The sequence below is a fragment of the Bombina bombina genome, chromosome 1 (assembly GCF_027579735.1).
Source record: "Bombina bombina isolate aBomBom1 chromosome 1, aBomBom1.pri, whole genome shotgun sequence".
NCBI classification, from domain to species: domain Eukaryota; kingdom Metazoa; phylum Chordata; class Amphibia; order Anura; family Bombinatoridae; genus Bombina; species Bombina bombina.
Genome location: NC_069499.1, coordinates 1351527705 through 1351542430, shown reverse-complemented (window position 1 = coordinate 1351542430; position 14726 = coordinate 1351527705). Strand labels below are relative to the sequence as shown.

At 38.4% G+C, this 14726-nt stretch overlaps 1 protein-coding gene across 1 annotated transcript in view; it reads right to left on the bottom strand.

Annotated features, from left to right (window-relative positions):
* Window positions 1–2488: 2488 nt before the first annotated feature.
* Window positions 2489–14726, bottom strand: part of ASH1L (ASH1 like histone lysine methyltransferase) — a 505039-nt gene continuing 492801 nt past the window's right edge. Inside the window, exon 28 of the mRNA XM_053703215.1 lies at window positions 2489–7248. Coding sequence (XP_053559190.1) covers window positions 7157–7248 — 92 coding nt within the window. The 3' untranslated portion in view covers window positions 2489–7156. The remainder of the gene's footprint in view (window positions 7249–14726) is intronic.

Sequence of the window (14726 nt, the reverse complement as noted above, 5' to 3'; positions counted from 1 at the left end):
AAAGATTAAGCCAATGGGGCCTATCTATCAAGCTCCGAAAGGAGTTTGACGGCCCCTGTTTCTGGTGAGTCTTCAGACTCGCCAGAAACAGCAGTTATGAAGCAGCGGTCACAAAGACCGCTGCTCCATAACCTGTCCGCCTGCTCTGAGCAGGCAGACAGACATTGCCGGAAATCAACCCAATCGATTACCCTGACACTCCCCTACTGGCGGCCCATTGGCTGCGAGTCTGCAGGGGGCGGCGTTGCACCAGCAGCTCTTGTGACTTCAATTCAAAATTATTATTTTTTTATTTCTGGAGTGAAAATCAATTGTTCCCTATTACCACATATTGATCACTGCGTTTTGAAGCTAAACTGCTTCTTTATTTTCATTTATAACTTCAAACTTGTAAATGGATCCTGTAGATTACCAGTAAGGGCTGCATTTTCACCTAGTCTAGTATAGATATAATCCTGTGGGAGTCAAAGACACAAGTAATGGATGGATGGTCACACAATCTAGGGTAGCAGTGTATACACCCAGATCTTTAGGTATGTAAACAGGCTAAGACTTTATCATTTGTGTTTGAAGAATGGTGAAATGGTTAAGAAAGATGTTAAAGGGACACTTAAGTCAAAATTAAACTTTCATGATTCAGATAGAGCACCCAATTTTAAACAACTTTCTAATTTACTTATATTATCTTATTTGATTTGTTCTCCTGTAATTAAAAAGCATATCTAAGTAGGCTTGGGAGCAGCAGTGCACTACTGGGAGCTAGCTTGTGATTTGGGGCTGTACATGTATGCTTCTTGTCATTGGCTCACCTGATGTGTTCAGCTATCTCACAGTAGTGCAATGTTGCTCCTTCAACAAAGCATACCAAGAGAATGAGACTTTTTATAATCAAAGTAAAATTCATGTCCTTTTAATAGGATTATCTAGTTTTAATGAACAAAAAAATTGTCATTTTAATATAATCCCAAAACTACTATGAATAAATAAAAAAGATTGTATGCAGATGTGCACAATCACTGGCATCACACGATTGTACGCAGATGTGCACAATCGCTGGCGTCACACGATTGTACGCAGATGTGCACAATCGCTGGCGTCACACGATTGTACGCAGATGTGCACAATCGCTGGCGTCACGCGATTGTATGCAGATGTGCACAATCGCTGGCGTCACGCGATTGTATGCAGATGTGCACAATCGCTGGCGTCACGCGATTGTATGCAGATGTGCACAATCACTGGCATCACACGATTGTACGCAGATGTGCACAATCGCTGGCGTCACACGATTGTACGCAGATGTGCACAATCGCTGGCGTCACACGATTGTACGCAGATGTGCACAATCGCTGGCATCACAAAATTGTACGCAGATGTGCACAATCACTGGCGTCACAAGGTTGTACGCAGATCTGCACAATTGCTGGCGTTACAAGATTGTACACAAATCTGCACAATTGCTGGCATCACAAGATTGTATGCAGATGTGCACAATTGCAGGCATCACACTATTGTATGCAGATCTGCACAATCGCTGGCGTCACAAGATTGTATGCAGATGTGCACAAATGCTGGCGTCAAGATTGTATGCAGATGTGCACAATTGCTGGTGTCACAAGATTGTACGCAGATCTGCACAATTGCTGGCATCACAAGATTGTATGCAGATGTGCACAATTGCAGGCATCACACGATTGTATGCAGATGTGCACAATCGCTGGCATCACTGACATTATAAACTTTTTTAAATCCTGCTAAATTTCACAATTTGATTACTAATGTTAATAAATGTTAATAAAGTCTTTATATTATTACTGACAATGTCCAATTTGCATGTAATTGATCCTAGGTATACTCAGTTTTATTTTAACTAGGGTCCATTTTCCCCCCAGCAACCTTAAAAGGACCATTAAATACAGTATAATTGCATAATCAACAAATGCATAGTAAAAAAAAGACAAATTCCAAAGTTATTTCCATTTTCCACCTCCCTGCATCATGTGACAGTCATCAACCAATCACAATATGCATATACGTATATTCTGTAAACCTTGCACATGCTCAGTAGGAGCAGGTGCCTCAGAAACTTTACAAATCATGGAAGTAATTTGGAAAGTTGTTAATAATTTTGATTTAAGTGTTCCTTTAAAGTGAATCATACCCCCATTACTTGCCATCAATTTACAGCACTGGTTTTAAAACCTGTCCTCAGGCCAGAATTTGAGGATATCTGAACAGGTGAAATAATCAGTTAATTAGTGAACATGGTTAATAATCTGCTCTCACCCAAGGTAATCCTGAAAATCTGGCCTGTTGAGGAGGCGTGAGGACAGGTTTGAAAGCCAGTGGTTTACAGCAATGTGAGTGTTGTGTAATATTGTGTCCTGTAGAAACATACTTGCAACAATTTCCATTTCCTGGGCCTTCACAGTTTCAGTCATTTAATAATATAATAATGTACCATGAAAAAGTTTGAGCAAATGCAAAGGGCATTTATAATATTTATTTATTTTCTTATAGATGAAGTCTTTGAAGTTTTGAACGCTGTTGTCAGCTATAAAGATTCTTTTTAATGTTGATTTTCTAATAGGTATTACAAAGTACAATAAATTTGAGATAAATTATATAAAAATTACTGAAATTCCCCAAGTGGAAGTTTATTGCTAAAAACAGGTGCCATACATCCTAACAGGTTTTGTTATAGAATCAGGAATATTATACGGCTAAAAAAAATCTACACAGGAACATGAAAAGTAAAACAGAACAACTTGTCAGTAGGAAAAACTGATATTTTTCCATTTAATACTAGACTCTCAATAACTGAGATCTGAGGAGTACATCCAATGCTAAAATCGGTAATACATCATTTACAAAGATTAACATCGAAACAATCATCTATTTAGTTATGCATCTTTTTTTTTTCCTTGTAAAAATGAAACATTAGCAGCATTTATTTTCAGCAATTACATAACCTACACCATCCATGCAGACTGGCAGGTCTCGGCTGTGCCACCTTGTAGTGCTTTAATAGTTTTAAAAACCTTATGATAAACTTTTTTTTTTTTTTAATTATTATTATTATAAAACAACCACAAAAAGGGAATTACATTTTTACACCAGTTGAAAAAAGAAAAATAACAAAAAATAAAAATAAAAAAAAACAAAACAAAAAAAAACACAGGCACGCACAAAATATATATATATATATATTTATATAATATGAGATCGCAGCTCAATTCGAATCCTTTGATTGTCTCAAAATTGTCAGTATTTCTATGACACAGGGAGAGCCTCGTCTTCCCGGACTGTAATGAGCGAGCAGACAGACGAGATCTGCCACTGTGTGGCCTATGCTCTGGATGTCATTTTTAATGACTGCCTTAGTGTTAAACACAGTAAGTTTCTTAATCCCTTTTATAAGACAATGACTATAAAGTGAAGCAGACTGAGTGTGGTGTACAGTCTGCAGAGATCGAGTATCTCATACTCACATTTACCACACTCCTACAAGTAAGAAAATATTCAAACAGATTTTTCATTTTTGCTTTTTAATAAAATATTTTTTTTTTCTTCTTAAAGGGTATTTTCCTCTTGTTTCTTCTTTTATCCCCCTCTAGAATAAAAGTAGTAACAATTTAACCCTTTCCCTGCCTTCAGAGCAAAGCCTTGCAAAGTGCGTTGGGCCACCTCTTGGCAATGAAAGGGCTGATGGAATGACAAGTGACTAGTGAATAAAATAATCACAACAGATAATATACATCAGGGCGAACATTGCCCAGGTAAAAATGAACAAGAAAGAGTTGTATTGCTTTACATCCACGCAAATATATTTATGTATATATGTATATTTATATACATAGCTTGGCACATTATTTAAAACAATCTGTCTTCCTTTTAAGGACATTAAAACTTGACTTTAGGACATATACATATATATATTAAAAACAATTAATAAGCTATGCTTTATTATTATTTTTTGTAATTTATCCTGCCCTGTTGTGTACTTTCTTCTGGGTCACAAAGGGGTCTTATAGGGAATTTGCACATTGAAGGAGTGGAAAAACTTGACTGAACTGTGTGTTATACCATATACATGGGAGATTGCTAAAGTATGCCCCCCCCCCTAATCTGCTTTACAGCCTGGGAGATACTGAACAAACGTTCCTGCATTCTTTCTTTACTTGGTGATTACTAAGCTGTTAACTATCTCTATTGTTCTTACTAGAGTTTACAAGTCCATCTGCTCTTGGTTCTTCTCAGTGGAGGCTTTTGAGCTGTGACCTCACTGTTAGCTTCCTGGCGGTTACTGGGCCATACCTTCCCTCTACGCTTTCCTTAGTGTGGGTTTCTGTGCTGTACCCACACCACGTTACTGGTTTCATTTAGGTCAACTAAGCTATGTCCTCACAAGGTGTTATTATCAGAGTTTCTAGACTTGCAGAAGGTTACTGAGCTTTGGCTCCACTTTTATTATCACTAGAGGTTGCTGAACTGTTTCTATCTTTCAAATACTAGAAATAATCAGTTACTAAGTTGAGAATCTTCTCAGTTCTATTCTAAGGTTACTGAACTCCTTTCTCCTTTCATTATTAGATCATGCTAATATGTGTGTCCCCCTGCTGCTCTATGGTAAAAACCGTTTTTGCTATAGGTTGTCCTTACTAGAGGTTAATTACAATGTCTTGTCTACTTTTGGTGTTGGTAAAAAGTGTTTTCACACCTCTTTTGTTCTCACAGAGTAGGTCTGGAATATGTCTCTAGTATAATGGAGACTATTAAGGTCTTTGTTGCACATACAGGGGGTTGCTAAGACCTGTCTCATCTCCATATTCTCCATAAGAAGTTACATAACTGTGTCACTCAATAGGATTCCACAATAGTACTGCTAGAACAGGGGTGACACAAGGCAAGACTCAAAAGTAGAACAGGAAAACTGATAATGAAATGACCGGACACTGAAGAAGATGACAACATGGTGGAGTCACAGACAAAGGGTCTCTGCTTAAGGATAAGGATTTGCTAGTTATCATCTCAGATGACTTAAAGAGTAGGCAATGCAATAATGCATATGGAAATAGATTTTTGAGTGCACAGAATGAGGTATTAGTAAGATATAAAGGAAATAATGTCCCTTGATATTGACATTAGGGAAATCCTAAATTATAAACCGTTATATGGCTGACAAAGGTAATTTGTGAATTAAAATTAATTTGTGATTAAATAAAAGTTGGAAAATAATGAGTTAGTTGATTCCTATGACATATATGTCATGTTCCAGGTGACAGTAAAATCTCTGAGTCCCACATATCTGAATAAGGAACAATATGAGAGTATAACTTTCTTAGTAGATGAACAGCATGCAGTAGTGACACTGCTAGTGGAAACAAATGCCTCTAAGTAAGACGACTGACACCTTATTTTCTCTAAGATGGACGACAAAGACATACGTCAGCAAGAGGTTAAAGAAGAACATGAATATATTTTATATGCATATTATATAGCACTGTTGCACTGCAAAAGATCTTAATCTTAACTAATTTTGTTTGCAAAATGTGCATTTCTTTGCATTCCAAGGACATACTCATTTAAATATCTTTTGAGTAATATTTATCTTATCACTGCTGCTATGGTCAATTGATACGATCAAACAATATCCATGTAGAATGAAGTACTAAAGGAATTAAATTAATGAAAGTGTTTTTTTTTGTTTTTTTTAGTATAAACAAGTAACCATTTTATGGGAAATTATATTTGGAGTTCTCTTTAGGAATTACTGAGTTGTAGTAATAAAGTAGTATAGAGCATGATACAATGTAAGAGATGACAATATGGTATAGTAAACTAAACTTGGTGATCAGTGATACATCTGGATGATCAGACCGTACAATTCAGAGGTACACTTAAACTGGGAGGTTAGTATATGGCAAATTCTCTTAGCTGAGAGCTATAATACCTACCAGAAAGGGGACAGAATAGCCCATAGTCAATAGTCAGAGAAACAACCGTGATGACGAAGTCAGAAAAATACTCTCTGTTGGAGTAAGTTAAAGTGCAAATTACAGGTTAGTACACAAATTCTTTGAAGCAGCCGGCAGGGACATCTAAGTTCAAGCACAGCACTACATCTGAATCAGATGAGGTACCACAGAGCTGATGAAGAGTATGGAGGAATGAGGCTTTTAGATTATTATACATCCAATCTAGTGGACATTGAAAGTGGTGAGTGAGTAGCAGTATGTAATAGCAACATTTCACAGCGGAAAGAGACAGGACAGTGACACCACTAAGCAAGAGGACACTATAAAATAGTGGCATCTCTGTGTTAGGGACACATATAAGAATAGTGGTACCTCTAAAGGGGGAGAGACAAGATAGTGCGCAATGATACATCTTTGTAAGAGGACAATGGTAACTTTTAGCAGTACAAAAGTTTATGATACTTTGAGTAATGGAACATCTAATGGAGAACAGTATTAAACAGCAACACTGTTTAGCAAGGGATATATGAGACAGTAATTCAAGTGAAGTTTGCAGAAAGCACAAATAGTTCACAGGGAGAATGCGGAGATCCCACACACCTCATGGGAAGTCGATGTAGAGCTCTCAGCTCAGGTCTGCGTAGAGCACACACAGCTCAGGGTGCACCTGCATAGTGTGCACAATGCTTAGAGAACCGAAGAGTGCATAAGGCTCAGGGGCAGCGAAGCACATACAGCTCAGTGGGATCTGCATAGCAAGCACACAGCTCACTGTGTGATTTAAGAGGGACGCAGCTTTAAGTGACACTTCTATCAGAGTAATATTTAGCCAGCTTTGGAAAACCATAAGGCTCAAAATTTCCCAAAACCTCTCCCACCTGAAACAAGCTGTACTGACCTCACAGTTTTTCTAAACTTCTGAGGAAATGTAAAATGAAAATTGAGCATTACATTAGGAACTGTGGTGATGAGGAATAAAAAGCGCTTGTGACTATGGCACCACCTGCCAGTCTAACAGCGCTGCCCTCTTTCACTCGTGTGTAAACACAGACACACAAACTCTTCTGGACTGTCCCATTGCTACTCTGTGAGGGCCGAGTGCCCTCTTCCTTTCCTTGGGCACAGTCTTTCTCTGCGCCAGGCTGGCAGTGTCTCCTCATCACAGAATCACTCGCCACTCACTTCCTGAAGATGCATTCTGGGAGTGTAAGAGTACGTCTCCGTAGCTTTCTACAAGGACCCTCCTCAAGGAGATATGTGACATCAATAGCTGGAGAAAAAGTAGAAAACAAAATATACAAGTCAGTGAAATAAAGGGAATATCAAAATACAGAATAAAAGCTAAGAGAGAAATTATTACAGAGAAGAAAGATCAAAAAGCAGAAGACAATAAGGTTAGATAGAGAAGAAATCTGATGCAGAAAAGGATGAATGGAAAAAAACTAGGGGATAACAAAGTACTCTAAGCGGGTCTGCTGTATTTATTCTCTGTGAAAGTAAGATTTTCTGTTTAATTATAATAGCTAGCTAACCAAGCTAATTTATAAATATTTTGCTTTGCAAGGGTTGCATTTTATAAAACAACATAACTGTTTGTTGGTTTGTATCTATCCATTTTTTTTCTTGTTTCCTGTGTGGGTAATTAGGGGTGGGACTTTTTTCAGCTGTTTGGGCCTATAAATTTAGCACAGTAACTCTGTTGAGCTTGCTCTAAGTAGGTCTGCTGTATTTATTCTCTGTTAAAGTAAGATTTTCTGTTTAAGTATAATAGCTAACCAAGGTAGTTAAGCAAACAAGGGTTTGGGGTAACCAGGGGAAATATAATTATTTTATATTTTTAAGTTAAATATTTTAGCAAGAATGTGTGAGAATCTTATTCAGTGTACAGCTTGCCTTATGTTTGCATCACTGGAGCAGCCACTTCAGGGATTATATGTTTGTGGTAAATGTGAGCATATTGTCTCTTTAGAAACTCATATTGGAGTTCTGGAGGAACGAATTGCAACACTGCATGAAATTTAGACACTTGAAAGGGAAATGGATAGGACTGAGCTAATTGTTAATGGTTCTAGCAGTGGGAATGGGGAGGATTCAGATGAGGAGACTCCAGAATGTAGCTAGGTCACAGTTAGAGGGCGAAGTAAAGGTAAGGGAAAGAGACAGGCCAGTTCTGAGCTGGTACACCCCAACAGATTTGCCAGATTAAATGAAGATGTTGGGGATATCAGTTCAGGGGTGGCAGTGTCAGAGAGGGCTGTGTTGCCTAGTATATTGAACAGTCATTTAGTTGTGGAAGAGCAGCATACTATGGTGGGCAGTACTTCAGACATGGTAGAGGGGCATACTATAGTTAACAGTCCTTCAGTCATCGAAGAGGGGCATACAAGTCAGGGCCTGAGACAGATTTTGGTTGTAGGAGACTCTATTATTAGGAAGGTTGATAGGGTAATTTGTCATCCAGAGCCTTTAAATAGAACAGTTTGCCGTCTTCCAGGGGCTCATGTAAGGCATATTGTGGAGCGTATTGATAGATTAGAGGGATGTGGGTCTGATCCTGCAGTCATGGTACATATTGGTACTAATGAAGGAATCAGCGGGATATGGAGAGTCCTAAAAAATGACTTCAGGGAGTTAGGTAGCAAGCTTAAAGCAAGGACCTCCAAAGTAATATTTTCTGAGATATTACCAGTGCAGTGTGCTAATTCAGTAAGGCAGAAGGAGCTAAGGTCTGTTAATTCATGGTTAAAAACATGATGTAAAAATGAGGGGTTTGATTTTTAGAGCACTGGGCTGACTTTTCACTTGGGTATAATTTGTACAGTAAGGATGGATTGCATCTAAATGACATGGGTGCAGGTGTGTTGGGGGAAAGGATGGTAGCAAGTTTAGAGAATCTTTTAAACTAGGCAAAGGGGGGGGGAGGGTCAGTTAGAACACAATAGAATACAGAGATCAGTCTGTGAATCTGTCAGTCCTTTGATATCTCAAGGAAGGGATGACTTAAGAAATGTCACATTAGAAAGTATGGAGGAAAGCACACCAAGTAGCAGCAGAAAGCACATGAAAATTAAATGTATGACAACAAATGCAAGAAGCATGACGAGTAAAATGGGGGAGCTGACGCTCTTAGTTGCAGAAGAGGACTATGATGTTATCAGTATAACTGAAACTTGGTGGGATGATTCACATGACTGGGCAGTTAACTTAGATGGGTATACTTTATTTAGAAGGGACAGAAATAATAAAAGGGGTGGAGGAATCTGCATGTATATTAAACCTAACCTTAAACCTACAATAAGGGAAGATATTTCTGATACAGGCGACAATGTAGAAACCCCGTGGGTGGAAATAAAGAGTGTGTGTGTGTGTGTGGGGGAATCCTAAAAAAATATTACTAAGAACATGCTACAAGCCCCCCAACATTAGCGACCTGGATGAAACTCAACTACTAATACAAATAGGTAAGGCTGCTAATAACAGTGCTGTAATTATGAGAGATTTTAACTACCCTGATATAAACTGGGCCAATGAAACTAGTAATTCAGCTAAGGGGGATAGATTTATAAATGTTCTCAGGGATAACTTCTTGTCACAATTAATAGAGGAGTCAACTAGGAGTAACGCTATATTGGATTTAGTGCTATCAAATAATACAGATATAATATCAAACATAGAAGTCAAAGAACATTTGGGTAACAGTGATCATAACATGGTCACATTTGAAATTTCTTTTCATAAGCAGTGTCTTAAAGGTTTAACCAAGACTTTTAATTTTAAGAAAGCAAAATTCAACGATTTAAGGAAATCATTAAATAACATAAATTGGGAGAAAGTATTCTCTAATAAAAATACATAGGATAAATGGATAACATTTAAAACTTTGTTAAATAAATATACATATCAACAAATACCATATGGTTATAAAAATAAAAAAATCCAAGCCAATGTGGCTGAATATAAATGTGTTAAGAGAAATTAGGAAAAAAACGTAGGACATTTAAATTATTCAAAGAAAATAGTACAGACTCAAAATTCCATATTTATAAGCAATGTAACAAAGCATGCAAAAAAGCAATCAAATTAGCCAAAATTGAAAATAAAAAATGAATTGCAAAGGATTCTAAATCTAACCCTAAAATGTTCTTTAAGTACATAAATAGCAAAAAATCTAACGAAGACAATATAGGTACATTAAAATGCGTGGAGGGTAGCATGATTAACAGTGACAGCGAGAAGGCTGAGATACTAAACCAGCTTTATTCTTCAGTATACACAAGAGAGGAACCATTGGATGATACTTTGGAACAAAATAGAACATGCCAGCCCATACCATTAATTGGGTTATGTATAGAGGATATAAGGAACAAATTGGATAATATTAAGGTAAATAAAACTCCAGGCCCAGATGGAATACACCCAAGGGTGTTAAGGGAACTTAGCACTGTTATAGACAAACCTCTACTCTTAAAATTTCAAGACTTATTATCCTCAAGCATGGTACCCAAGGATTGGCGTACAGATGATGTGGTGCCACTCTTCAAAAAGGGAAGTAGGGATGATCTAGGAAGCTATAGACCAGTTAGTCTGACATCAATAGTGGAGAAGATATTTGAAGGGATTATAAGGGATTATATTGATGAACATATTCGTGTAAACAAGATTATGAGTTCTAATCAGCATGGTTTTATGAGAAATAGATCATGTCAAACTAATCTAATTAGATTCTATGAGGAAGTAAGTCAAAATATGGATAAAGGGGAATCAGTTGATGTGATATACTTAGATTTTGCAAAGGCGTTTGATACAGTGCCACATGAGAGATTAATGCGCAAAATTAAGGGACTGGGAATAGCTGAAAATGTTAGTTTGTGGATAAATAACTGGATAAAAGATAGGGAGCAACGAGTAGTAGTAAATGGAACATACTCAGATTGGACAAAGGTAATCAGTGGAGTACCCCAGGGATCAGTGCTGGGCCCTATTCTTTTTAATATTTTTATAAATGACTTGGAGCTAGGATTAAATAGCGACATCTCTATTTTTGTAGATGATACTAAGTTAAGTAAGGTCATTAGGTCAGAGCAGGACGAACTTTCGTTACAAAGGGACCTGCAAAAATTAGAAGTATGAGCAGGTAAATGGAAAATGAGATTTAATACTGGAAAATGCAAGGTTCTACATTTTGGAAGTAAAAATAAGCAGGCAACGTATTATTTAAATGGGACAAGACTTAGCCAAACACAGGGATTTGGGAGTAGTAATAGATAACAAGCTAAAGATGGGTGCACAATGTAGGGCAGCAGCTTCAAAGGCTAATAAGATACTAGCATGTATTAAAAGAGGCATTGACTCAAGGGAGGAAAACATAATTCTGTCACTATATAAAGCCCTGGTAAGACCTCACCTTGAGTATGGAGTGCAGTTCTGGGGATAGATCACAAAAAAAGATATTGCAGAACTAGAAAAAGTTCCGAGAAGGGCCACAAAGCTAATAAGGGGATTGGAGAATTTAACCTATGAGGAGAGGCTAGCCAAACTGGGTCTGTTTTCTTTAGAAAAAAGGCGCTTAAGAGGTGACATGATTACTTTATATAAATATATTCAAGGCCCATATACAGAGATGGCAGAAGCGCTGTTTATTCCAAGAAAATTGTTTGTGACCAGAGGTCACAATTTAAGGTTGGAGGAAAGGAGATTTAATCTCCTGCAACGGAAACGTTTTTTCACTGTAAGAGCAATAACATTTTGGAACTCATTACCAAAGGAGGTAGTGAATGCCAATACCCTAGATACATTTAAAAATAATTTGGATACATTTCTGTCTATAAACAAAATTCATGGATATGATTGCTAGTATTAAATGGGTCACCTTTTAGTGGGATTATTTAAGCTTAACTGGAGCTTTTTGTATATATTTTAGATTTGTATAGGTTGAACTCGATGGACTTCGGTCTTTTTTTCAACCTCATCTACTATGTTACTTATTATTTATATTCAGTAATGAGACATGACAAAGGGAGACAGCCTGATAAAACAGTCTTGTGAGACTGAGAAGCACATTACCGTATTTTAACAATGTTTAATAAAGTTTTTAATAAAAAGCCTGCTATATCCTCATTTCTTGGAAGCCTATTGCCCCGCTTACATTTAGTGAGTACCTGGTCTAATGAAGATAAGAAAAAACATAATATATGCTTACCTGATAAATTTATTTCTCTTGTGGTGTATCCAGTCCACGGATCATCCATTACTTGTGGGATATTCTCCTTCCCAACAGGAAGCTGCAAGAGGATCACCCACAGCAGAGCTGTCTATATAGCTCCTCCCCTAACTGCCACCTCCAGTCATTCGACCGAAGACAAGCAAGAGAAAGGAGAAACCATAGGGTGCAGTGGTGACTGTAGTTTAAAAATAAAATATACCTGCCTTAAAATGACAGGGCGGGCCGTGGACTGGATACACCACAAGAGAAATAAATTTATCAGGTAAGCATAAATTTTGTTTTCTCTTGTAAGGTGTATCCAGTCCATGGATCATCCATTACTTGTGGGATACCAATACCAAAGCTAAAGTACACGGATGAAGGGGGGGACAAGGCAGGTACTTAAACGGAAGGTACTACTGCCTGTAAAACCTTTCTCCCAAAAATAGCCTCAGAAGAAGCAAAAGTATCAAATTTATAAAACTTTGAAAAAGCATGAAGCGAAGACCAAGTCGCCGCCTTGCAAATCTGTTCAACAGAAGCCTCATTTTTAAAAGCCCATGTGTAAGCCACAGCTCTAGTAGAATGAGCTGTAATCCTTTCAGGAGGCTGCTGGCCAGCAGTCTCATAAGCTAAGCGTATTATACTTCTTAGTCAAAACGAAAGAGAAGTTGCCGAAGCCTTTTGGCCTCTCCTTTGTCCAGAGTAAACAACAAACAAAGCAGATGTTTGACGAAAATCTTTAGTAGCTTGTAAATAAATCTTTAAAGCACGAACCACGTCAAGATTGTGTAAAAGACGTTCCTTCTTTGAAGAAGGATTAGGACACAGTGACGGAACTACAATCTCCTGATTGATATTCTTATTAGATACCACCTTAGGTAAAAACCCAGGTTTGGTACGCAAAACTACCTTAGCTGCATGGAAGATCAGATAAGGGGAATCACACTGCAAGGCAGATAACTCGGAAACTCTACAAGCCGAGGAAATAGCTACCAAAAACAGAACTTTCCAAGATAAAAGTTTCATATCTATGGAATGAAGAGGTTCAAATGGAACCCCTTGGAGAACTTTAAGAACCAAATTTAAACTCCATGGCGGAGCAACTGGTTTAAATACAGGCTTGATTCTAACTAAAGCCTGACAAAACGCCTGAACGTCTGGAACATTCGCCAGACGCTTGTGCAAAAGAATAGACAGAGCAGAAATCTGTCCCTTTAAGGAACTAGCTGACAATCCCTTTTCCAATCCTTCTTGGAGAAAAGATAATATCCTGGGAATCCTGACTTTACTCCATGAGTAACCCTTGGATTCACACCAATAAAGATATTTACGCCATATCTTATGATAGATTTTCCTGGTGACAGGCTTTCGTGCCTGAATTAAGGTATCAATAACTGACTCGGAGAAGCCACGCTTTGATAAAATCGTCTCAGAGAAATTAGATTTGGATGGTTGAAAGGACCCTGAAGTAGAAGGTCCTGTCTCAGAGGCAGAGTCTATGGTGGAAGGGATGACATGTCCACCAGATCTGCATACCAAGTCCTGTGTGGCCACGCAGGTGCTATCAAAATCACAGATGCTCTCTCCTGCTTGATTTTGGCAATCAGACGAGGGAGCAGAGGAAACGGTGGAAACACATAAGCCAGGTTGAAGGACCAAGGCGCTGCTAGAGCATCTATCAGCGTTGCCCTGGGATCCCTGGACCTGGATCCGTAACAAGGAAGTTTGGCGTTCTGGCGAGACGCCATGAGATCCAGTTCTGGTTTGCCCCAACGTTGAACCAATTGTGCAAACACCTCCGGATGGAGTTCCCACTCCCCCGGATGAAAAACAGAATTTATGTTTACCTGATAAATTACTTTCTCCAACGGTGTGTCCGGTCCACGGCGTCATCCTTACTTGTGGGATATTCTCCTCCCCAACAGGAAATGGCAAAGAGCCCAGCAAAGCTGGTCACATGATCCCTCCTAGGCTCCGCCTTCCCCAGTCATTCGACCGACGTAAAGGAGGAATATTTGCATAGGAGAAATCATATGATACCGTGGTGACTGTAGTTAAAGAAAATAAATTATCAGACCTGATTAAAAAACCAGGGCGGGCCGTGGACCGGACACACCGTTGGAGAAAGTAATTTATCAGGTAAACATAAATTCTGTTTTCTCCAACATAGGTGTGTCCGGTCCACGGCGTCATCCTTACTTGTGGGAACCAATACCAAAGCTTTAGGACACGGATGAAGGGAGGGAGCAAATCAGGTCACCTAGATGGAAGGCACCACGGCTTGCAAAACCTTTCTCCCAAAAATAGCCTCAGAAGAAGCAAAAGTATCAAATTTGTAAAATTTAGTAAAAGTGTGCAGTGAAGACCAAGTCGCTGCCTTACATATCTGATCAACAGAAGCCTCGTTCTTGAAGGCCCATGTGGAAGCCACAGCCCTAGTAGAATGAGCTGTGATTCTTTCAGGAGGCTGCCGTCCGGCAGTCTCGTAAGCCAATCTGATGATGCTTTTAATCCAAAAAGAGAGAGAGGTAGAAGTTGCTTTT